We start from the raw sequence: 26,274 nt of genomic DNA on the forward strand, positions 1-26,274 counted from the left end.
GTATGGGAGTAAAAACGGGGTTTCTAACAAGGTGGCCGTAAGTAGAGCTGTCCGCTTACGAGAGTGTCCGTTAAGAGAGCTTCGACTGTATTACTCGCTATAGTTCATGCTTATAGGAACGTTTGAATGTTTCCCATACATTTCTTTATAATTTTGAAACATCAACAGTCGCTCTATTTGTGTGGGTGCCCTGTGGTGTATATACTATGGCAAGCTAGGCTTTTTTAAAAGTTATTCCCGGTGATCCCGTTTCAGTACATGATCGCGTAGCGGCAGGGATTTTTTTGCAGGTTGCTGGTTGAAACAACCTGTTAACTTGAGTTGAAGTTGAAAAAAATTGTACATCGTAAGCGCCCAACCTCGAATAAGCGCCCAGCCAAATTGCGTGCTTTAATGGTAAAACTCGACTACCCGACCAATATCTTGCAAGAAAAGGATTGTTAGCTGTGTCCAAAGTCAAAACAAGCAAAAATATAACTTACTTTGTAATCCTTAACGAAGATGGACACGGGGACAGCTCCAAGGGGACCCTCCATATGGCGCTTACGGGAGTGTCGTTTTTTTTTCTTATTTCTTATTTTGTTGCTGCAGTTCTGATCTGTTTTATAATTTAAACCATGGCTACATATTATGGAACTAGCAGTGTAAAGAAATGAAACTGATATTCAATGATCTCTTTAGTCAAAAACGTGGCTCTCGGCCGGCTAGTACAGGGCCGTAACCAGACTTTAGGCATAGACGAGGCAAGTTCTTGCAAGGGGGGTTTGGGATCATGCCCCCAGAAATTTTTAAAATCTAGAAGGTCTGAAGCGACTTTTATCAACATTTTTGTAAGGTATTTCTTCAGAAAAATCAATCTTGTACAACTGAGGATTACTTTTCCAACTAAACGTATTTGTTTTTCATTTTGGGTTTAAATCTTGACGAGGCAAGTGCCTCATCTTGCCTCTTGCTAGTTACGGCCCTGTAGTATCACTTTTGGAACTGAATCCTCTTATGGGGTAAAACTGAACTTAAGCCACGCCTCATAAAACGGAATCTGATTTTTGTTTAGGGGGGGGGGGAGATTATGATTCCCGTGACTTTAATTTGGTGGTGCTGTCGGGGACGACTAGTTTCATTTCATTTAACAAAGGATGTTAAAAGAAATCTTCCAACATCGAAATATTCGTAGATATCGGGAAAGGGTTCTTTTTTGCATTTTTTTCACTAATTGGAATAAAGGAATAACGCTTGCCATTTGCAAACGCATCGTATGATTCGCATGGACATTTGAGTAAGCTTTGAAAAAAGAAATAACAGAAATAACAAGAGTTGTGCAGAAGTTCAAACTTCCAAGTGCAAATGAAAAATGCAAATAAGGTGTAGACAGTGGGAAGAGCCATGTAAACCCCTTTAATAGTGCGCCTTTAATAAACCACGATGGGAGCTAAATGTAATTCTAGGATTGCAAATGCTCGCCAAAATATCACCACAAAATAACCATTCCAGACCTCTATTTTTATTTCACTTTATTGTTCTGGAGTTATTTTCTGCTACATATGCTACTTATATTTTTCTTTACTTTTTTTCTGCGAGGTATTTTGATAAACCACTAATATCAAAATCACATATTGCTCTGGTGTTTAAGGAAGAAGTCTGTAAACAGCATTTATGCTTGGCCCGCCGACTCCAAACGGGCACTTCGATTTATCCAATGCACCCAAGCGATCGTAATGCACCTGGGAAGAGTCTCCACTCCAACACTCCCCGTAAAACTGAATGGCGAAAACCTGAGAAAAAATAATTAAACACAGTAAATGCCTGTTATACTGAAGACCTGGGCTTATACAGCTTCGTAACGATTTTCTATGGGTTGATTACGCGCGGGGCGGTCATATCCGAAGGGGCTCGATATATTGTATGAAGTTCACTCTGCCTAAACGTTTTAATGTAAAAATGTAAAAAATATTATTGCCTACCGGGTAATTCTATTTCAAATACACTAGTCTGTAAGGAAACTAGTTAGTTGGAGGGGGAGAGCTTATATCTGGAGGGTCTTATAACCTGAGGGAGTTATGAGCGGCCTAGGGGGCTTACAACCAGTATTTTAACTGTGTTAGGTAGCTAAATCTGAAAAAGGTTTACAAGATCAATCTGATGGAACAAAACATTATCAAGGCTTTTTAGCATAACCCTGACACAACTTATTGCATCGTTTCTACATCAGTTATTGGACAAATCATGTTTTTTCTTGACCCTCTTGATGATAAAAAGATTTTTTTCTTCCTCGGAAGTTATCTTTAACGTGCAATGGTAACCCCAACAAAAATGTTCGTGTTTAAATCCAAAGCTGTCTAGAGCTACACCGCAAAACTAACTTAATTTCATTGTCGATAACTTCATTGTTGCCACTAGCTCAATCACGTCCCCAGAGCCCGCGATCCTTTTGGTCGACACCAAGAATCAAGACCTCTGGGCTAAACTGAAAGCCCGCCAAAAACACGGCCGAATCTGATTGGCTGTTGAAAACTTGTTCATTTCATCTCCAATCTTCGTCTCACGCGCACAATCCAACCAAAACCAGGATATTTGCTTGTGCGGATTTTGAAGCCCGTTGAGCGTTCGGTCACCTCTGACCGAAAATGCGCCGGGTCTGGGGGCGAGATTATCATCTCAAATCAAGAGTCACACATGCACGGTTAACCCTAGTGACCAAACTCTCTCAAGAAACAAAGTGCTTTACGAGGTTTAAAAATAGAATGCAAATGATTATACCCCACGAGGCTCAGACAATATCAGCGTGTTCTGAGAGAAATAGAGGGATTCTAGGCGAAGTTTTCGTTTCAGAAAAGTGTTTTGAGCAAGTGTTTTATGAAAATCGTCCGCCATTCTTGTTTCTTTGTCTGAGTCTTGTGAGAGTCGTGACGTCACTCGCGCGCTTCGCTATTGGCCGAGCACCTCACCTGGTAATTTTTCTGTTTTGTCAGCAGAGCACACTTCTGAACGATTTTCTCCAAATGATTCCAGTCTATCCCGCCGCGCATATTTTTCAACATCGTTGGAAAGGCTCGCTGCTTGCTGTTATCCTGAAAGCAGCCGACTTCTTCCACTGTCAAGAATCGAAAAACAACCATGTCAGACCATTGCTCAAAATTTCAATTCTCTTAACAGATTGCTATAGATTTTTTTAAATGTTAGTTCTAAGAATTTGGTAGAAGATCAAGACAATATCCTCACATTGATGACGTTCCTCTATTATTGTGATTTGTCTACTCATTATAGTGATTTTTAAAAGTCAGATTTGCGAGCACCTTTAAAGGGTGAAGTATCACGGGGATCTTGGGTAATTTTGAAAATAATAATTTTTTCAGTGTGTTAACGAAAAACTTTAAATGGTCCAGGTTCGTTGTAAATTAAAATCTTGTGTAGTAAAACTGTCGCCGAGTGTCTCTGGCCATAGATCGAAAGTTCTCGCCATGTCCTCGCATTTTTTGTTTCCAAAATAGACCAAAATACGCTAGAAACGATCATGATTTGTTTTTGTTTTGTTTTTTCAAGAATTTGATTGATGTCTTTTTCTTGGTGTTCTAGATTATTTTCTCAGTAGAGGTACCATAACACAGTTTCGACGAAAACAATCAAAAACACCGCGATACTGTTCCTTTAATTTAAGTTCGGAATCGTTTAAATATGGGAACAGAAGGTATATTTGCGCTCTATCTTTATATCTTTCTCTTGGTGTTCTAGATTATTTTCTCAGTAGAGGTATCATAACATGTTCACAGTTTCGATGAAAAACAATCAAACTCCCCGTGATACGTTCCCTTTAAGTTCGGAATAGTTTAAATATGGGAACAGAAGAAATATTAACATTCTAAAGTATATTTGAAACGCTAGTTTACTGGTTAAAGTTTCATTTTTTTTTCAAACACACACAACAGATTGAACTGACAACAAAACTTACTGCACGGTCCGTCGGTAAATCGGATATCATCAAGTGCCATATCGCCTCGGAAACTAGTGCCTCTTACGGCTTCAAACTCCACCTGCAGAATAAAGCCAGTACGTTAATATGAAATGAATTTTGTTGAAGTCGTTGTGCGTGTCACCTGTTATAATTATATTAACTATTTACCGAAGTTGAGGTCTAGTGGTGGATATTTGGTCAATATCATCCACTGGCACATAGCCTCCTTCGCTGACGTTCTTTGGGCTCGTCACGCGTTTCTCCCCACGACGAGCGCGTGACGAACCCAAAGAACGTCTGCGAAGGAGGCTAACTGGCAAGCGTCACTAAGGTGAACAGTTGTTTAGCATATACTAAAACAGTGCGATAAAATAACCCCAAAAGAATGATTTTTAACTCATTCATTCCTGTCAACAATTACAATTTTCGCGCGCAAGTTGCTCGGAGATGAATAGCAAAGGATGTCCGGAGGTTGAGTAGCCAATCAGAGTGCGCTAACAATACTATCCACTGTTTTAGTATCCACAACACTATCCACTGTCAATAATTTAAGATCATTACAGACTTCCAGTAACAGAGATTTCAGATTTTATATACAGATTTTACACCAAAAGTTCATGATTTTGACGTCTTCAATTTTTGTTGTTGCTAGATCGTAGATTATGTTGCTGTTGGTCTGGTTGTTGTTGTTGTTGTTGTTGTTGTTGTGATGATGATGATGATGATGATGATGATGCGTTCACTCTTTTTTTAATCTGGTAGTTACTTTGATTATAACACTTTGCCTGTAAGCTATTTTTTAAATAGTAAAATTTCCTTTCCAACAATCAAAGAAATAAAAAATACCATTTCACCTCGTAATCTAATTTACTTTCAAGCGTCAGTTTAGCTTCCGACCATTGATCTCCTTGGTCACCAGATTTGGACCAAACAAGGGTTGATTTGCCGCTTGAATCCTTGACGTAAACATTTAAACTTCCAGTTGATTCGCCGTACATGTGGTACCAAAACGATAAGCACCGGCCATCGGTAGCTGGAAATTGATCACTAAGTAACCTGGCCTTGTTGCCTTCTTGAGCGGGACTGGACGCTTCAACGTAAAGGTAGCTGTCTGGGGAGTGGTAAACATAGCAGATCGGGCTCAAGTTAAAAAAACTAAATTCAAATTATACAAACAAGACTGGTTCTACGTTGAACCAAGAGAGGATAAGGGGTCCGCTATCCTCTCTTGGTGAACACAAGCGACTGACATGATAGAGCAGAAACTGAAAGCCAAAATGCAATCGTCGACAGCTGTTTGATCTTGTTAGGTCTTGTCAACACGGTGTAGAAACCAAAGAGAGAACAACCCGCGCGAAGGCCAGCTGTCTCAGTAAAAAGCACGTGGTCATGACTCAGATAAGCTCACATTCAAATGTCTGCCAACTGGACAAACTTCAAACTGACCCGCTCTAAAGTGAACTTTGTACCTGCGCCGCTGGTGTGGTCAGCGGAAGGCCCAGTTTTGCTGCTGGGAGTCGCACCAGATCCTAACAACCACTCAAATTTATCCTTGTTGTCATTGCTCTTTGACCAGCGGCAGAATCCATCGCCAAAGTCAAAGTCACAGTCATCGGGGCCTGTTAACAAACACAATCGCCAATTGATCAGTACATCGTAGAACGAAACGGTTAGCTGGTTTCTGAAGAAAACTGCCGTGCTGCGTCCCAAACATGCTAATTAACTTTTTTTTGCCTACACAGTGAAACATACAGACCATGCGGATACACAATTAATTCCCTTAAGTTTAATAAAAAAAAACTTTCTAGCGCGTTAAACTATTTAAGCTTAGTAAATCCAGCGGACTTCCATTTCTTTCCTTGAAATATACAACGAATATAAGATTACAACAGAAGTTCCCATCTGGTATAAAAATCGCAGAGCTTTCGGTTTTTAATGGCAATTAAAAGAAATGTTGTATGATACTTACCTAAACCACACCTCCTATTGATGCAAGCTGCTGGCTGTTTATCGTCTCCAGAACAAGGTTTCCCGGAATTAGCCGGGGTCGGATCGTCACATTTACGAGTTCTTACTTTCGTCCCGTCTCCGCAAGTCTTACTGCAAGCGGTCCATGATGACCAGCGGCCCCAGTGGCCATCCACGGGTGCTGTGGAATACATTATGATGCATAAGTTATCATAATTATGTGTAGAGAGTTCAGATGGTGTTTTGCAGGGACCAGGTTTTAGTGTGATTGGATATCTATGTGTAGTTTTTTTGGTATACCGCAAGGAAAAATACGGTTTTTGGTTCTTGGTTTGGTTGATCAATAACATTGATTCAGTTGAAAAGTTCCACTGGTTAGTAGAACACAATTTCCAACGTCGTCGATTTCTATTCAAGAAATCGTTTGAACCAAACTATCTAAAAACATTAAAAAAAACAGAGTGCTAAAAAAGAAACTAAAAAACCCAACATAGAACTCATATAGTTCAACAATGTTATACGAATCTTCTTCATTGCAAACATTGAATTGTTGACTTAATTACGTTTTTTTATTTGGGAACGGTATGTGTTGCATTTCACGTTCCTATTAAGCACTGATGACAGCACTACGATAAATAACAGTCTTTCCACCGTGATGCATATTTTAAGCTAAATAAAAATCAAGATCCTTCAAAAAGCACCCTGCCCCAAGCGCAAACGTGATTGATTTTCGACGTGTCGTGGAAAAAAAAATGAAAAAAGCCAAATAGAAAATTAGGCAATCCATACAATCTACATTCTCGAATTGTAATAATTAACAAAGCAGACAGCACTACGATAATAACAGCTTTTGGATTATTTCTTCTCATATTCACATTTAGTATATACCACACAAGTGAATAGTGCTTTATTTGCGCTATGATTGGTTAACTCGAAGTGATCAGTAAAGTACTATTCACCTTCACCTCGGTGAATAATTGTTAACTAGCATGAGTTCGCTGTGAATAAAAGCTAATTATTTCATATTTGGCTTTTTCATTTTCTTTTATTTGAGAACGCTATGCAATAAGGTGTTTGTCTATTTTTTTTTTGTTGCGTGTCGCTTGCACTTTTCATCCCTTCCCTCCTCTCCCCCACTCCCCGCGGACTTCCTTCTACTTCTTCACCCCCCCCCCCCCCACACACACACACACACACACACACACTTTTTTTACTTACCACTGCATTCGTCAGGGGGGCAAACCACCTCTTGGCTCTGCACACCGTATGACTGACCAGGACAGTCTACATCCTTGTTTGGAGAAGCGCAGAATCTTTGACGAGTTTTTCTACAGTTGGAACTGCAGGGTCCAAAGTCCGACCAGCTGCTCCATCCAGGTTTGCCTGAACTTATGGCATCTACAACGAAAACAGAATTATTATAAAACAATGTGGCTTTGTGTGGAGTTGCTTTTGAGTACGGTAGAAGGAATGTATTGGTATCAAGTTTTATCTCATGATGTGCAGAATACTGCCAATTAGAAGACAAGGACGCCGTTAAATTTTCGTTGTTAAAACAAAACTTCTACGAATTCAGGTGTGCTCAGCATAAAAATATATTTTAGATTTATCAGTTCACTTAAGGCTGGTTCTCATATAATCGCCCCGATCGTTTCTATCGCTTCTATCACTTCAAAAATATTTCTTGCGAGACAGACGGTCGCTAACGTCTGCGGCGATTGGGGCGATCACGAACGCTTGGATCGCCCGTTCTATCTTTATAGCTTCTCTTTCCCTTCTTCGCCGTCAAAACAGCAATAACTGAGAAGATAGGAGGCCAAGAGTTTTGCTTTTTATTGAAGGCTGCCATTGTGTTGGATTTAGGACTAAAATAATTGTTTGTAGTAGGTCATCGCACATACCAGGCGATCGGGACGATCATATGAGAACCCCCGATCGCTTACAATCACTTCGATCGCCTACGATCCCGACGATCGTCTCAGTATTTGCAAACGATCGATGCGATAAAAAAGATCGGGCGATCATATGAGAACCAGGCTTTAGCATGTATGCCAAAAACCGAAATTAAAGGTGGCAGTTTTAGTTCCGTGTAAGATTAGTTAAGTCGGCCAGTAGTTCTTAATTTACAGCACTTGTAGCGAGCTTTTGTTATAAGGCCCATGCTAACGAATTTTTTTTACCATCTTTCAGTTCATTTGAACTTTGAAGTTTGAAGTTTGAAATTAAGCTAAAAATATTTTTTATCACTCAACAAAAATTTGCGCACTACACAGAACAAATGGATACTTAGCAAACTGCCCTTTCGTAGGAACCTGTTATTTGCCGTTTATAAGCAAGTGATCTAACGTGCACGTTGCTCATTCAAAGGCGCGGTACCCTAGATATAACTATCTCCCCGATGATTCTCTAACATAATGGTCCCATTATTAACTATTTACAATCATATGACTTACTGGTGCATTCGTAAAGAGTGTTGATTTCCTGTATATCGATCTGTGTGAAGCCAGTTCTCTGACCGAGTGCTCTTAAAGGGTCCTTGATGGACCTCAGAGTGGGTCTCCCGTTCTTGGAAAAGCCATCTGTACCATAATGCATGATGCTATCATAATCGTACGGGACCTGAAGAGTATCAATCCTGCCTCGGTCGTACTTGTTAAAGTTGTGCGCCTCTCCTGAACAAAAGTAGTAAAATGCAAGTGACATACCTTGAAATTTCAAACAAAAGCCTAGTACGCTTATATTCTTATCCTTTCAATTGGGCTTAATTTTGAGGAGAACTTGTTTTCGGATTAAAATTTGCGTTTCAAAAATATTTGGGTTTCTATATTAAGACGGGATACTGTGACTGAATTTTTTAGTGCATACAAGAATACCACATGGTACAACTCTCTAAAGACAATAATATGAAACCCAAAACACGCCCTACAATAGGGGCTTAAAATAGGAAAAGTTTATCTTTAAATTAAAATTTAAGCCCATGGCTTATAGTTAAAATGTGGGCGTGAGTTTTGCCTTTGAGAGTTTTGGGGGCTTACAATTCAAATTTTTTTCTTGGGGGGGGGGGGGGGGGGGTATTTTTGGCAAAGTTGTAAATTTCACACGAACAAAGTATTTCCTACAATAGAATCCTTGACAATTTTGAATTGATTTTATTTGCTTTTTCTTTCAAGGTGTAGTTTCATCTACAATATTGTGCGCAACGGTGTATGATGTGTAGCGCAGGAATCAGCGACTCTCCACCATCCAAAACACGGTGATTCGCTTCATTTTTTTTTTCACATTTCTCCTCTGGCAGCAAAAACTCTAAACAGGTGTGCTTAAGTCTTCTTTAGTGGCTACTTCATCATGACATTTTCGACATGTAATTATAAACATCAGACCTTTATTGCTGCGTTGTAATGCAGCACGAAATAGAGGGGAGACAGGTGGATCTGCACTTCCCGCATTCCGCACCCTTAACTCCCGTATCCCGCCCCTTCCTTAGTGACCCCCGCCTCTTTGTACGATTTCTATTCCAAGATATTACGCAACGTTGCAAAAGTTTCCCAATCCGGTTTCCGCAACTTAAGGAATCCTGCTTTTTGTCCTCCCTTTTCCCAACTCCTGTAGAGTCCCCACACTGTTGACTTCCAGGTTCCCGCCACCCCCACCCCCCACACACAAAAATAATATATCTTGTAGCCACTTTGACTGAAGCCATTGTGCGCAATATAAACTCACCGTCCATGATGTTTTCCCAGAGCACTTCTACATACTGATTTCTGTCAGGTCGTGACTGTTCGTGCCAGAAGCCAATTGCGTGCATTATTTCATGCATGATTGTTCCTTTGTGGTTACAACCGCTGCCCAAAGAAACTTCTTGTCCGTAGTTGACTCTCCAGTATTTTTTACCCACACTTGACCAGCATCTAAATAAAGGAGAGAAAATGCGGGCTCAGCTGCCTGCAATATATACCCAATAAAGCTGTGAGCCGAAGTAATTATCTATTAACTAAACATCACTTTCGGTAAAGCAAGCGACACGCAAAGGCAGTTTCTTTTTTTTTTCACTTAGCTGCTCGGAAGTGAATTGTACTTTGCTAATCACCTCCGAGTTAACCAATTTCTGATCTTGTAGAGTCTTTCTCTTCAGTTAGCTGCTCGGAAGTGAATTGTACTTTGCTAATCACCTCCAAGTTAACCAATTTGCGCGCGTGAAAAGCACTATTCACTTGTGTGGTATATACTAAGGTCTCAATAATCCAACGCGCACTAATTTTCAACTAGGTATTGCGCGCTTTCGAAATTAAACAACCAACCAAGTGGTATTGTCTTAGCATAAGCCAATCGCTGGTCGTTAACTAACAAAAAATATTGACAAAAAACCAGCGTTTTATGAACGGTAAGATTTTGTTTAATAGTTTTTGCTTGTGACGAATCAGACACCGCACGCGCATGCTCCACGGGGTTCACTGCTGACCAGCACCTGGGTAGCCAATCAGATTGCGACTATAATCAATGGTCAGTTGCTGGGTTGTCTAAAGTAAACTAGACCGACTCATTCCTTACCCATCTCGGTGTACAAACAGAAGCCAGTTCGGTTCATTAGTTCTCTCGACAAACGTCAGACAAGTGTGTTTGTGGTACTCTGCTATAGCTTGAAGGACACCTGTCTGATAATCGACTGCAACAGACAAAATAAATTAATAATTTACCTTTATTTAGACACGGTGAGGATTAAAGGTATAAGCTTGTGGGGCCGTGTATTTCCGATCGTATTGAGGCCCTATTAGCGGGGGTCCGAGTATCTCATTAATTTTTGGCCTAAATATCCCGTATCCCATTGATTCTCATTAAATCCCATTAGTTCGATATCCCACAATCTCATTTTTCCCGGAAATAACCCGGATCCCTATAACAGCTATAATTTTCCCCCAAATATCCCGTATCCCTAACCCCTAATGGGGCCTCCGTATTGAAAATTGAAAGTGTTGGTTTTGAGGGAGAGAAGAAAACCGGAGACCCGGGGAAAAACCGTCGGAGTAAGCGCGACACGACAACCAACAACAAGCTCAACCCACATATGAAGCTGGGTCCGGGAGTTGAACCCGGGCCACATTGGTGGGAGGCGAGCGCTCTCACTACTGTGCCATCCCCGCTCCCCAAAATGATAAAAGAAAATTGGTACATGTCGCAAAAGTATATAGAGCGGTTTTCACTTGAGTGTCGTAAGTTAATTGCGTTTGCTTTGGTTTTGCATTACTACGCTGAGTGATTGGCTAAAAAATCTCGCGCCACTTTCTAAGCCAATCAGAACTAAAACCAAAACCAATCGTGACTCGCTCGCGCACGTTTTCCCGCGCTTCGTGTCAGCCACATGTATTTGCTTCGAGTTTTGTTTGGTTCACTGGATTGTCTGTGTTCTTTGTGATTGGCCAGAGTAATTACTTTGGTTTTGGTTTTACGGCACTCAATTGAAAACTGCTCTAGCATACAAAAACAACATTTTTTTCGTCTGTTTCTTCCCACTACATTAGGAGCCGTGGCGGTCGAAAGATAACGCAGTGGGCACAGTGGGCTCCGAATCGAGCTGCCCGGGTTCAAGTGCTAGCTCGAATCACTGCCGTGTGAGCTGTGTTGATGTGTCCTTGGGGAAGAAGACGCTTGACTCTCAAAGTACTTCAATCTACCAATATATAATTAAGCGTAAATGGGTATCAGCAAAACTGTTAGGGTTACTTTAATTAAAACCAGCCTCCCCAGTCGAAAATAGAGCTCAGTCAAATCTCCAAAGCGAAAAATGATTTTAAAGGGACTATGTCACGGATTTTACCAGATTTTTGAACAGCCAAAATTTATATTTTTGTCGCATGAAACCTAGAAATAATAGTCCATTTTTATTAAAAATTGCTATATTAGAGCACTGAAACTGTAACTACATGTAGCATAATTATTGGCTGCGAATGGCGCGGATGGAAACGGATTGCAAATTGTTTCCGCGCGTCTTCAAAAAAATCGATATTTATAGCCGTAGCTTGATTTCTATCCACAAATTAAGGTTATATCTTCCTTAAGATGTTCAAATATATTGTTTTTTATGGGTTAGGTTGCTCTTCCACTAATTTCAGAACAGTTTAGACCAAAAGTCTGCGAAATCTCCGTGACATAGTCCCTTTAAAATGTCTTTATACAGAAGCATATAACCTAGGTGATATGCAACTGCTTTATATTAATGGGAACATCAGTGAGACAGCGAGCTTTCTTCATAATCCAGCTGCTGTAATATTCTTACCCGGAAGACTTGGATCGAACTTGTAAGGGATGACTTTGTTCTGCCAAAGAGTCATTCTATTGCGGTTAGCATTTCGTTTTTGTCGGCTTTGCGGTAGATCCCCGTCAACATCGCCTTGCTCTCGTGTATCCACGAACCTCCGATCAAACGCGGACAAAACGATATCACCCTCATACAAAGATTTAGCGACGCCTGCAATAGTAAAAGGAATTGCATTTAAAATGGTGAATTAAACAACCAGGACACTTGGTGAAGCGTTTTGTGAAGTCTTACATGGCATGGCAAACTACTATGTCGAAAAACCGCAGAAAAACAATTGTTATGCCGTATTTGCTCGCTCAAGCTCCCAGGGTCCTTGTGAAGTTTCAAGGTTTCCATTTTCACTCTTCGTTTTGTTTTTGACCATGCAGAAACCTGGAGTAATTCTGCCTTTCCCTACTTCAAACATTCATTCTGACTGGTTTTCAAGGATGTGGAGCTAGTTTAGTTTATATTTTTAAAATTTCGTGATTGTATAGGCGGGCCCTTTTTCAAGGAGTGGCGCGTTTAAGCGAGAGCGGGCGCCCATGGTTTTTTCATTCATCTTGAAACTTTGATCTTGTAGTTTACGTTTGACAAAAAAAAATACAAAAATATGTCCTTTAACGTTGTTGCTTCACTAAAGTAAAATTAATGAAACTATCTCCTCACTCGCCTTTATTTGCTTTGTTGAGGTGACTTGAAATTTCCTCCTCTTCTTCTGCGTCTCTTTCAGCTGACAAAAATATTGCTGAACAGTAAATATCGCGCAGGGAATAGCGGGTATTCGGGGGTGGGACCACACATCACGTGTTTTTTCCCCCGAAGTTTTCGAATCAGCACTGTTTTGCAGCAAGAATAGTATTTGTTTACTCTAGTCTTATAACAATTCAAGACTGCGATAAATTCGTCGTTGCCCCGCACTTCACATTGTATGTTGTTAAGGGGGGGAGGGGGTCATTTGAAAAAGAGGGTCGAGGAGGGGGCCGGGATGTTGGTCGTCTCGCTTATTGGTGTAAATTAAGGTATTTTGGTAACACTAGGGTAGGAAGAAATTTTGGGGGCGGGGGGGGGAAAAAAAAAAAAAAAAAAAGAGAAAGAGAAAAAAAAAAAGAAAAAAATGGTATCTTTTAGGACTCAACACGCCTAGATTAGTCTCCTTTAAAGGTTTTATTCCAATATGCCAACAAGCATTTCCGTCGCTTTCATATACGATTTCTCTTCTCCCTCCCCCCCGGATGATGTTCCTCCTTCTACCCCCTCCCCCCGGATGCTGTTCAGGTTGTGTTCGCTCAGGTGTTAGCTGATATGTCAGAAATCTCTGACTTGAAAAACATGCTTAGCAAATAGATTCACCTAGCAACAAAAACTCATACAGTTTTATTTCAGGCATACTCTTCAATGTGATGTTGATTTTGTGAGTTTTGAAACAAAAGCTGTAAAACATTTCAAGTAAAGTGGACACATTGATTTTCATTCAACAAATACAGCACTGGTAAAATTTCGCGAAAGCCTTCCACAGCAGAAGCTCAGTTTAAAATAGCTCGTTGTAAATGTCAACTGAGCACTGAAAACCTTAATGAAAATTTCGACTCTGTGTACACTAGTATTGAATCTTGAATGGTCCCCCGAAGTCACTTTCAGTCAGAAAATGTGATCTCAGCTGCCACTAAAAAACACACAACGCACGTGCAAGGATTGCTTTATGTGAGAATCTAGGCCGGTAAAAATAATCCAGACACTGCTAAATATATCTCAAGGATAACTCTGTCGATTCTTTTTTTCTTTTCTTTTTTTTTTTTTTTCGTTTGTTTGCATGGAACGTCCCTTTTAACGTATTCTGTTGGCTTTAAAAAAAATTCTAATGCCACGAAGGAATGTGTTGAAACTGAGCGCTGGACAACAAAACAGTTTAGTTATTATTTTTAATTTTATTTTGAAGTGGAAGAGGGAAAACTAGGTACTTGGAAACTTAGTGTGGTGGCTTGCTGTAAAAGAAATTCCCCCACAAACTTACTTGGTCGAGATTAAACTTTAAATAAATACTCACTTGTTGGGAAGCCAAAGCTGCTGTATAGCATCGAAGCCAGAACCACAAAAACAAAGAAGACACCTTTAACGGCCATTTTCGTCCCCGGTTATATTAAATTCAGACCGTAAACGGACTTCTTATGGATGCAGTGAAGTTTCTACACCAGCGTACTTCGGGTGGTTGGGAAATAGGAAGACTTTGACGCAGTTTCGCCCTTTATGTGCCCAGAGCTCAGAAATGTTCAGATGCCATTTTCCCAAGCTAATAACCGTATTCCGTTGGTAACTTTTAAAAAAATTTACAAAGCTCTATAGAATAGGTGACAATGTATCCTCACACTTTCCATAGTCTTGCTTTGATTGGACGAGAAATGCCAAAGACAATAATTCTACGTTACATTCTAATTTTTAGCGACCGAATTACGAAAGAATTGAAGAGAATATTAAAATGATACCGTATCAAATTACATTTAACCTTGGCAACGTTTTAGGACTGAAGTAGTGCTCCGTGCGAATTTATATAATTAGAGAAACGTACAGCAAAGATCTGTTATTGTTCAAACTAAAAAGAAGGACTATTTAGACAGACGTTTTCTTGTTAGTGTTCCAATACTTCACACGTTTTATTAAACTACACAACTGTAAAAAAATTATATGTGTGATTTTTCATTTTCAATTCGTGGATGCTATTGCAAAAGTAACAGTTGCTATTTAAGTTTGTGTTTAGCTAGCCACTCTCCGTTGCATCCTATAGGAAATGGGCCTCTATTTCCGCCCTTTGAAGAACTAATAAAAACATCCAAATTGGTTTAATGGAAAACGTCAGCTTAACGGAAAACAAAAATATTCAGAAATCAAAATGATTATGGTGTTAAATTTCTAGCAAATCGACAAACATTCCATTTGCGTAGTTTAGCAACCTTGGTTATTGGAAACTATTTTGAATAAAAAAATAAGAATTGAGGATTTCGTAGAAAGCCTTACGTACTATCGTTCGGATGACATTTAGAGGCGGCTTAAGAGATTTTCAGACACTGGACTAACAAAAATGAACAGTTAACTCCAAGAATATACTTCAACAAGTCCCAAGGTACCCTGTTAAGTTTTGATAAAAAAAAACCCTGGTAAAATACAAATTTTATGAACTCTTAAGCGACAAAATACCAGCCTTTTTTATTATAACTAAACTTTTCTGCCTCGGATCCTTAGATGTTTTGCACGTAGCCACCATTTGAAAAAAAATCACGATTTACTTATAGCGGATCACACGTCAGCGGCATATTCAATTTGCTGAATTTCGTTAACGATTTATTTTCAAAATAAACACAAATTTTATTACTAATTTTCTTTATTTACACAAATAGATCAATACTGTGGTTTTGTAAACCATGTATATGCACTGCGGAGGGCGTAGAAATGCAATTTTGAAGCAGCTTTCAAGAGGCTCTTCGGTGCTAGCAGAAACGCCGGAAAACTTTAATGACCAAAAGAAAGCGAAGCCGCGTAAAATTGGGTTTTGACTGGATTTTTAAAAAGCAGTCCATATTAGAGGAGTTTAATTATAACAACTGTTACATAAAAAAGATGCAAGAGATAGTCGATTTGAAATGGCGGGCTGATTTCCACATACAGAAAGACATTGACAACATACCGTATTTACTCGAATAAGCGCCGCCCTCAAATAAGCACCGCATTTGGGACAAAAAAGTGATAAGCGCCGCAGTCTCGATGCGGCGTTATTTGCGAAATTCGGTTAAAATAAAAACAGCACTACAAAGCAACTCTAAAATTGGACATTTCTTTTCATCGAAAGCGATGTTTTTCAGTTCAAAGTGATTGTTTTGCCTCTCGCCCATTAGTTTTTCTATCCAACATTCTTACAACTTAGTTCTGTAAATGTTGTGAAGGCCGCGAACCTTGCAAGGACAGCTAACGCCTCTGCTCTCTTCAGCAAGAGACGAATACTGACAATCAAAAGACGCTATTTTTTTTATTAATGTAAAAGGTTAGATTTTGCACAAACGAACTTGCCAAACCGACTTGTTTATTATTGTCTTTTAAAATGATCAACATCTAATATCCCCTTCGCAATTTTGATGCATCAAGCAAAGGAGACATTGAGGCCATAAGAATAGGGAAAATAATCAATTCAATACCGGTGAATGACCCTTCTTGAAAATCTGAAAATGGCTGAGATGGGGCCGGCACACACAATTGACTACATTTGCGACCACCGACCACATGTACTGCATGATCTATACATGTCTATACTCTCATCGATCGTAGCTCTCGGCCAGTAATGGTTCCTTGTTCCTTTCTTGTCTTGTCTTGTTTTTGTTTCTGTTGTTGTTATTGTTGCTGTTGTTTCTTTCGGTGGATCGTGGAATAAGAGAGGGAGATCTTCGTGTTCAGGTTAAATATTGTAATACGTGAAGGCGAGTTATGGCAACTTACATCCCAGACTCTCTCCTCAGAGACAAGGGAGGGAAAGGAGAGAGCCTAGGATAAAGTCGGCTGAAGCAACAGTCCATTTCGCAGATACGTGCATTTTCGTTCTTGACTTTTCTTCGCCGATTTTTTCGCCCGATAGACTTTTCCCCGCCCCCACTAACTGCCCCTGGGTCTCCGAGGATGCAGATACGGCAGCTATATTGATTTTGCCCCCAGGGCATCCTATAATGCTCATTGATATGATTTATTCTTTTATTGTGATATTCTGTAATTACCATCATAAAAACTCTTAAATATTATAGGATGCCCGGGGGAGAATCAACATGGGCACTGTATCTGCAAAATGGACTATGGCCAATAGTCGTGCCATACCAATTCACGCAATATACACGTTGAAACTGTTACATGTAATGTTGTAAAAGGGGGAAAAAGAGTGTACTTCTGCGACATGGCACGCACGGTGCACTTGCGGGCTACCTTTCACCTTATGCCCAGCCCGTGAACAAAAAAAAATTCCAGATAGTGTCGGGCGGCCAGAACAAAGTCGCAACTTGACTTAGAATTTATTTAAAACCAAAACCAGTCAGCGAAGGATGTCTTAGTAACTATCAGTTTAGTTTGAATCGCAAATTTTACACGATTGACGATCTAGCCTGAATTTAGCATCTTTTTGGGGGGGGGTTAGGCTTCACGATTCAGATCGACCAGCTTGGCTGCTGCCATCTTGGATTACAAAGACTGAGAGACCCAGGAGATGGCATTGTTTCTTGATATCCTTAGGTTTGGAGGCAAAATGAGAGGAAAATGTGAAAACTTCTCTCCACAATGCGATCCTCAGGAACAGGTTAGAATTGGACACAATTGTCTCTTATTCGCGAAAAACAAGAAGTAGCAGCCTTGATGTTAAATAGCTTTATTTTGTTTTCGCTCAATGCATAATAAAAATAGCAGTCATTCGACACATAATTCGTTACTACTGAATGCTATACAAAGATTTGAGAGCAAAGAAAATTAGCAATATTAGAGGACAGAAGCAAGTGAAGGTACCGAAGATTTCAATTGAAGAAGAAAGAACATGAATATAATAGCTTGTGTAATAATTATTAGTAATATTATTTTACAGTACAGTGGCGTGCATCCCCAGTATTAGGCCAGCTAGGTTATTAACGAATGCATTTTTGGGCGAGGGGGGCGTGCATTCATTTACAGCGTCATGCAGATGGTAGGGACAGTTAGCACGTTAGATTTCCCTCTTTCAGTTTAATATTAGACTCTGATGTAATTCCCTATCTCGAACATAACTCAAACCTTTTTAATCAGATTGTGAAAGTTTTCCGTTAGAGAAGTAAAGTAACAACTCACAGGAAACTATAGCTTGCGATGAGGCGCCTCCAACAAAGCGAAAGTAAAGGAAGGGAGAGCACACAAAGGAAAGAACGCAAGGACAGCAAAGTATCCCCTAAAGCGCCTGCTACGTGGGCTAAAAAAGTCAAGAGAAAACTATACAGAAAGGGTAAGGTAGGAGATCAAACAGATCGACACACACACACGCATCACAAGAAACCATTTTTTTACAAACTGTACACCACCCTCACTCTTTTACTTAAACCTTAACGAATTTTTTTTTTTTTTTTTTGACACATGGAACACTGGACTAGAATAAACTTCAACCAGGCTCTTGTCTTTTTCACGTATATACTCTATCCCAGTTTGTCTCTAGGTTGCGTGACAACTTGAGTTAAATGCATATAAAACAGTGGACAGCGGCAGCAATCGCAGCAAAAATAAATTACTTCGCTTTAGCATCTGCTGTGGCGAGTCTTTACACGTACATGTAGCAGCACTGTTATATATACAGGCGGAATTTCTACGATATAATAACTTTTAAGTGGACTTCATTTTGGCTTGCAACCTGGAAAATAAGAACAAAAATGTTACTCAATTTGAAACTCTTTGCTTACCTTCTTTCAATATGTATGACCTCATTGCTCAGCTAGAAAAACATCGCACTAGTAACGCGACCTTATGCGAAAATGGCTGCCGGTTTTGTTTTTTTTGTTTTTTTCATCTCAGGTCACGTTTCTAAAACTACTGATGGTGACACTTCAAATGTTACTCTGCGAATTTGCGACTGATTTAAATGTAAAAGAATTGTGTTTTTGGAAATATAAATGTCCCTCTACTTTCTAATAAGACAGGAGTATAGCCATGACACTCCATCCATTGATTACCTTCGACTGGATCTTAAAAGATTAAGTAATTAAATTCTATCGACCAAACGTTTCTTCTGGGCCAAAAACCTTACGGCGGCCACATTTGCACTGAGTCCTACATGTACAATGATCTTTGGTAATTCAATTACCTGGTTACTGTTGTTGCTGTGCTTCACTTGGTGTGAGTGATGCTTGTTCAGGGGTGGCGCCTGGCTGCTGAATGTAACTTCCTTGTGGTGCTGCTACAGCTACAGCTGTCACTCCAGTGTGTGGATGCTGCTGGATCTGGTAAATCTTTGGATAATGAACAAGAAACACAACAATGACTTCAGAGTTACATAAGAGTACATCAGAGTTACGGCCCAGTAATACGGGCAACATTTTCATTCAACCTGTCTTGCAACATTATCGCATTGCAAGTTGAAAAGTTTTGTTGCACGTATTGCATGTTCCTCCCGTTGCAAGTGTGCAACATGTCACGAATTTGAACTCATGTTTACTAACACCGGAGGTAATACGAGAAAACACTTTACATGTAAGTCACTTTACAATTTTGGCCTTTACTAGAGTACGTTATAGGGATAAGTGTGTCACATGTAAGTTTGCTATTTTCAGTACTCTTGTTAAAATAGATTGAAAGTATATATGTAGTTTTCGTTTCCTAGTTTGCAAATTAATGTTACCGAGTAACGTGTACATGTACACATGTACTATTCTTCTAAGTTGAGAAAACAATGTTTCGGTTTGGGACAATTAGAAAACACTCTATAAGCCTTAAAACTTTATCCTTTCTTTATTCATTCATTATTGTACCTGGCCACCGGAAGTAAACGTGAACTCCGTTGGTTGAGCAGTAGCTTGCTGTGCTTGCTGTTGAGCCTGCTGTTGTGCCTGTTCAGCAGTCGTCTGCGCAGGTTGTTGTCCAGCCTGTTGTTGTTGCGCTGTTTGTTGTTGTGCTTGTTGTTGACCTGGCGGCTGTTGTTGCTGCTGCTGCTGTTGGAGTTGCTGTTGGATTTGCTGCATACGGATGTACTGCATTTGAGCTGGGTTGAAAATCTGCAAACAGACAGGAAAGTGTTGCAATGAATTGAATCTGATCAAATGAAAAACCATTCAGTTCTGAAGGTAATGACCCTAGTATTTTTAAATTAAGCAGTCTTTTTCTATCTTTAATTTTGGAGGGTGGCTACTTTCAGATAGCTGATTGTGCACCACATATTGCCGATCTCAGATAAAAAAAAATGTGTTTTAATTAATATAATAAGAATTTGGTTAACGCCAGAACAGATAAGCTCTGGTCTGATGAGCCACTTGGCTCGACAGCAGGCTAGCAAAGTAAACAGTGAAGATTGAGCCTAAAATTAATTGTGTTTCTACTCACTGGATACTGCACCTCACTTTGTTCCTGTGGTTGGTTCTGTATCATCTGAGCCTGTCCTGGCTACAAAAAGTTAAGATTTGCATTACTAGTTTACTATTAATTTTTTTTTTTTTTTTTTTTTTTTTTTTTTTTTTTTTTTTTTATTTAAAAAAAAAAAAAAAAAAATAAAAAAAATAAAAAAAAAAAAAAAAAAAAAAAAATTAAGTTATGCATTTTGCTATCTACTTTAACCTTAACCAAGACAAACCAGCAACAGTGCACATCATGTATCTTTATTTAACCAGAAATCAGCTAGCATTGCAAGTATTTTCTTTCCTTTTGCCTTTGGAACACCGATTCCTAATAAAATAGTTTCATGAACAACACGTACGACCAGCAGGGGTTTGGCGCAACGGTTTCCATTACCAAACATCAATTCTCTGAGCAAAAAGATTCAGTCATTCAAAATTTCCTTAAGGATCAAGGGAATAGCCCCTAAGGAAACCTGATAATTTTATTATGTGCATAGAGCTACAATGCATGTTTCATTAATAGCAGTCATCACACAATGCTTCTTGTTGCATGACCAGTTCAAACAATGGTTGCCAAGAAGTCTACATGTTTTAGAGAAGTACTGAGAGTAACATTCACTGCAGATAAATAAAATGCATCCTAATCCTAATATATGCTTGATGTGCATGTTTTGCTACTTGTGGGCAGACCTTTGCAGTCAATGGCCGATTCCCTCTATAGTGCGTGCCTGCCTGGAATCATGGTAGATGTATCCATTGTTGGTAAGTCTGGCGCATGGTTTGATGAATACAACAACCATGATTCCCTGCAGGCGCGTGCCATACATGTAGAGGGAATCGGGCATTGCTATAAACTTACTGCCATGGTAACAATCTGTTGTTGTGGCACACTAGTGATGATAGCCTGCGGCTGCGTGCTGACAGTCACTTGCTGTTGTTGAACTTGTGCTGCCATCTGCGGTTGTGGTTGTTGTGCCTGCTGCGGTGCTGGTTGTCCTTGTTGTTGCTGTTGTTGTTGTTGCTGCATTGTAACAGCATGATGCTGGGCCAGTTGGAAATAGTATTGTACTTGATCTGGGGCAACTACAGTCTGACGTATTGGGTCCTGACAAAAATCATAACAGTTTTAGCATACTACACGTACATGTATAGTACAGTCAATTCTCACACCTCTCTATGATGGCACTTTTGTATAAAAATTTGTGAAGTTGGCCGGTCCCCACCATACAAGTCATGTACTTCAGTCAGTTTACTGTAACTTAACTCTTTCACATGCATTATTTTCTAAAGTGGAAAACAGACAGTTAAAAAGAACAAAGTTTTTTCTTCCTGGTATAAGATTTTTCAGAGTAGACACAAGATGTTGAATATACTAATATATCCAGTACTAAAAACACGAGAATTTTTTTTTTTTTTTTTTTTGGGGGGGGGGGGGGGCAGTCTTTGCACTGAAACTAGCATACTATACTCATATCCAAGGTTCACTTTTAACCTGTAAAAATTTGGTAAAATCTACTGCAGTAAATGGTAGCAACAGGCTAGCTTATTTACACTGTACATTGTGTACCTGTCGCTTTGGAGGCTTGAGTTCATCTCTTGGCACAATATCAATGAGAAAATCAAACTGGTCAAACTTGGTTATTGCCATGGCAATGTCATTTCTCTGAAATAATTAAAAGAAATCATTAATGTACTTCTTTAATTTTAACACACAACTTACACACTGCAGCAATGCTGCAGTAAATGTTGCAGTCCAGTTACAGCATGTTGTTTTTTTTTTGTTTTTTTTTTTTGTTTTTTTCAACTCTTAACCCATTGACGCCTGAAGGTTTTACGCACGCACCCACCCCTAAATACCTGGCTATTTTACGGCATTGAACGCAAACGTACGAGTGGAAAAAATAAACCATATGCGCAGTAAATTCAGACAAACCATTAGTTTCTGAAGTAAACTTTTATTCAAACTAGACATGTTGAAATATCAATGTATGACCAAAAGAGTGAAAAAGCATAAACAACGCTTACAAAATTACAGAATTCCGACCACTAACTTAACACTAGCACAGCTTTCTATGCGTCCCTTTAATTTTAATGTTAATAAACATACTCCTTTGTATATTCTGAAGCACTGTTGTAATTTTCTAAAGCGATAGACATAATTCAAAGAGCTAAAGCAGAGCTAAACAATGAAGAAGCAAGTCTCCCAAAATAATAGGTGTCAGATAACAACACATGCGCAACAAATCTGTTCGCCTTCAAAAGCATAAAATTCCGCACTTAAAATTGATAAATGACAAAAACTTGAAAGAAACTTTGTTTAGAATTTGTTTTCAGTTAGGCTGAAGCCAAGAAATGTGGTCATAAGCGTCAAAATACCGAAGTTTTTCGAGCCGTGCTGTACTGCACGGCAGAATTAATTATCCACATGTTCATGTCGAAGGCGAAGTTTTAAATTTAGCAGACGGCTTTTGGAGTCAATTGTACACTTAATGGATCTACCGATCCTTCAAAAAATTACATCCAAATTCGAAGCAATAACAGTACATTACCATTTCGTTTTCAGAAGTCTTGAGAAGCTGCATTTAGGCCGTGTTCAAGCCGGTGATTTGAATTCAAAATGCACTTGTAAGCGCCATTACGGCATGTCTTAGCGGCCGTGAAAGGAAAGATGAATCCTTCTTCAACAAGGTTTTAGCACTCTGTACTCCATGGTTTTCCGTTTTAGGGCCACTTAAATATCCTATAGTGTTTCTTCTTTCCTTTTTAAGTCTCAAAGATGGTATTTTTTGTCTTCAGAATCAAAATTCAAAGTCTCTTCGAGATATCGACGTTTTTGCATGAAGTATGAGTCGAAGGTTTATCATGTGCATTGTTCTTTGAACTTATCATTACAGTTGCTTTGTAGTTTAGTTTAACAATTTCCTGTCTTCGCGGAGGAAATGCAGCCATATAATTTTGTCAAAAATGGCTCGTCTGCGCCGGGTATTTATACACATATTCCTTAACATTACACAAATAAACAGTGCAAATTTCACCGAGATCTGACAATTCTATTCTTTAAAATTGCAAGGACCTTTCGAGGCAGTCGATTACGGCAGCGAAATTAGCAAACGAAACAGCAAAATATGCGTTCCACGCTTTGTTTTTGCGACGCCACATTTGAATTGTTATAGGTAGACCGCTGTTCAATGTGTTCAAGGCCGTATCGTTACGATTGCTCCACGAAAAAGCACGAAAAAAAATACGGATATTTCCGACTACTGTCGGAGAAAACATTGCGCATAATTATAATTGAGGCGTAAACAAATCGTTACACTCAAGCTGCGTTTTGTCTAGGCTCTGTGAGGGTCGGATATCAAGACCCAGGATTAAACAAAAGCCATATATACAGTGAATGCTTTCGAATTATATTTGAAGATGAAATACGAAAGAATTTTGCTGTCTTTGACTGAAATTCCACTCGAACTGCGTAGATACGATCGCATGTTGTAAAGACGATTCATGCAACATTGCTGTCAACGCGAAATCTCATCCCTAACGACGTAGGCTGATGACGAATTTTTAACCGCTCCTAAGCTAAAAGAAGCCCCCATCTCTTGCATTATTTTGTTTTAACTTCAATAATATCTTTGAAAAGAGGGAGTTTTTTGGTATGGTTTATTTTTGACGTTTGTAATTTTTAAACGATGTAAGTGCTAGTGATTATTTATTCGTGTTTTAGTTACGCAATCCATTGTTTGTGCGACGCTTTTTATAGATCGCCTTTCAGACACACGTGCGTTGAGATAAGAAAGCTGACATATCACTTTTAAAATTGTTATATAACGTTTGTAAATGTGACAAGTCACGTTTTTTCCACAAGTGATCACCCACAGCGGAAAGTAATCCCTTGAGAAATTAAAACAGTCCCTTGAGAAATTAAAAACGTCCCTTGAGAGTTTACAAATATGTGGTTCCAAATTTTGTTCACATAACCCCTATTCTACGTTTTTAGCTTGTAAACAAGCAAAAACGTCGAAACAAGGCCTTGGAAGTTTGTAAATACGTGACGCCGGGCGCCATGATTTTCTTGTACATTTTCAACGCACGGAATAAGACAAAAAACCTTCTTTCTAGGACCCCAAGAGTTCCCTAAAAATATGCGCAGAAAGCAGATTCTGATTGGTTTATTTGCCCTTATTATCTATAGAACAATAGGAGAACCAAAAAGTCTCCAGGGAGGGAGGGAAAGGGCATTTGTCACGATGCGGTTTTTACGGGCGGTTACGGGCGGCACAGGCATTTTAGGGGTGGTTTTGCACGGGGTTACGGGCGGCACACGTACAAGCGCCAGTGGGTTAACTTTTCATGGTTTGACATACACCAGTGACCACAAATGATCATGGCACGCACAAATACATGTTTTACCACTGATAATAAATATCATTGTATGATTTACTCTTGTAAATGATCAAAACCTGTTTCATTATATAGAAGTAAATTGCATGTACATTGTATATATTTAAAGGGTAGGGTTATGGGTGGAGCAATAATTTTTTTGATTGGACTGTACATTTGGAAGAAATGCTTATTATTGTACCTGCAGTGTTCTTCTCTTGTTATCTTCTGTGTGTATCCAAGCTCTGAGAGACAACTCATTGATGAAAATCTGAGCAGCTTTGGCAAATAAAACAGGAGCCTAAAACAGCCAAACAAATTAAACCATCTGTACTTAAACAATGTCCTCGATACATGAAATTGGACTTTTCAGTATTGCAATTGTATTTTCAAATTATGACACACAAGATTAATTTCTATGCTATAGAATACATAATTTACACCATGGATTGACACAAAAAAATTCAACCAGTTCCAATCCTCACCTCTGCGCTGATCATCTGTGAAATAAGAACAAAACATTGTGAGTACAGTGTAGATGTATTCCTGACAAAAATAATTTACAAACAGGTAACCTGCAATTTAGTTTCTTTTGCATTTAAATCCAATAAAGGTCACCCTTCAGCATTTTGTGTAAGATTTCCCCAGTAATACACCAGTATAGGTGGTGAGAGATATAGTACTATAGAAATAAAATGTCTTGCACAAGCACTGACCTTTACTTCCTCATCTTGTTTCATTATCTTCTTGATTCTTGCTAGTGGTAACTCTTGAATTTTAAAATCATTCTAAACAGGAAAAGAAACAATAGGGACTACATGACTTGTACTGAACCTTCTAATCATTTGAAAAGAAAAGAAAAATGTTCCCCTGTCATATCTTACAGTATTCATATTTCTGATTTCTTGCATTTGCCGAGGCCAGAACGTGGCCAGAAGTTGAGCTGCCTCAGACTGACCCTGCAAAGAATAAGGAACACAAAATTAGAAACAAGCATAACCAAACAAGTAACTCCTCGAAAACTCCTAAACTGATTGGCTATACAGTTACTCATGCCAATCAACCCATAGACAATCGACGCCCAGTGTATTTACATGTACACTGTTCAAGCAAGATCAAGGAAGTGAAATTGGGATTGCAGTGCTACATGTACAACTCCAGCCAGTGATCAGAGTGACAGATTTGAACCTGGCACTTGTAAGCAGATTTGAAGTTTGACACCCTATATATTTTTTCTTTTTGTGTTCAACACTCTATACGCTGCCTCCTACATAAAACAGTGGTTGCATGGTACATTTCCAAACATTCAGTATATACCTGATTCAAGAAACATTGAGAATGACCCATGAAAAGCACAAACCATAAACGATGCGACCCAAATGTTTACAGGGAAATCAGAAAAGAGTAATCGTCGTCGGTGACAGAATGACAGGTTGCGTGAATCGTGCTCATAAAGATCTCAAAGAAAGAAAATATCTTGATTATAAAAAATGGAATATTTCTAAGCTTACCAATGCTGTCTATCCAGAATCTCATTCGGTCTTATCGTTCATGTTTTATGCTTATCATAGAGTCAACGTTTCTTCAATTTGGTATACACAAAT

The 26,274-nt window shown here is 39.2% G+C and overlaps 2 protein-coding genes across 2 annotated transcripts in view; both read right to left on the reverse strand.

The window, feature by feature from the left end:
* Positions 1-1,494: 1,494 nt before the first annotated feature.
* LOC144646082 (uncharacterized) lies at positions 1,495-14,441 on the reverse strand. The gene is made up of 13 exons (XM_078505605.1): positions 14,257-14,441; positions 12,883-12,942; positions 12,189-12,380; positions 10,466-10,580; positions 9,638-9,825; positions 8,371-8,589; positions 7,136-7,315; positions 5,919-6,098; positions 5,419-5,568; positions 4,804-5,060; positions 3,947-4,028; positions 2,946-3,091; positions 1,495-1,772 (listed from the first exon to the last, which is right to left on the reverse strand). Exons 1-13 carry the CDS (start codon positions 14,330-14,332, stop codon positions 1,626-1,628), a joined length of 1,992 nt encoding a protein of 663 aa, XP_078361731.1. The 5' UTR covers positions 14,333-14,441; the 3' UTR covers positions 1,495-1,625.
* A 3,144-nt stretch (positions 14,442-17,585) lies between these two features.
* Positions 17,586-26,274, reverse strand: part of LOC144646101 (uncharacterized) — a 9,508-nt gene continuing 819 nt past the window's right edge. The window contains exons 2-11 of the mRNA XM_078505624.1: positions 25,555-25,629; positions 25,387-25,458; positions 25,156-25,170; positions 24,873-24,971; positions 21,861-21,956; positions 21,153-21,398; positions 20,283-20,342; positions 19,715-19,957; positions 19,051-19,195; positions 17,586-18,600 (exon numbers count right to left, since the gene is read on the reverse strand). Coding sequence (XP_078361750.1) covers positions 19,055-19,195; positions 19,715-19,957; positions 20,283-20,342; positions 21,153-21,398; positions 21,861-21,956; positions 24,873-24,971; positions 25,156-25,170; positions 25,387-25,458; positions 25,555-25,629 — 1,047 coding nt within the window. The 3' untranslated portion in view covers positions 17,586-18,600; positions 19,051-19,054. The remainder of the gene's footprint in view (positions 18,601-19,050; positions 19,196-19,714; positions 19,958-20,282; positions 20,343-21,152; positions 21,399-21,860; positions 21,957-24,872; positions 24,972-25,155; positions 25,171-25,386; positions 25,459-25,554; positions 25,630-26,274) is intronic.

Source organism: Oculina patagonica, chromosome 3 (genome assembly GCF_052425735.1).
Source record: "Oculina patagonica isolate OP01 chromosome 3, crgOcupat, whole genome shotgun sequence".
In the NCBI taxonomy this organism is placed as follows: domain Eukaryota; kingdom Metazoa; phylum Cnidaria; class Anthozoa; order Scleractinia; family Oculinidae; genus Oculina; species Oculina patagonica.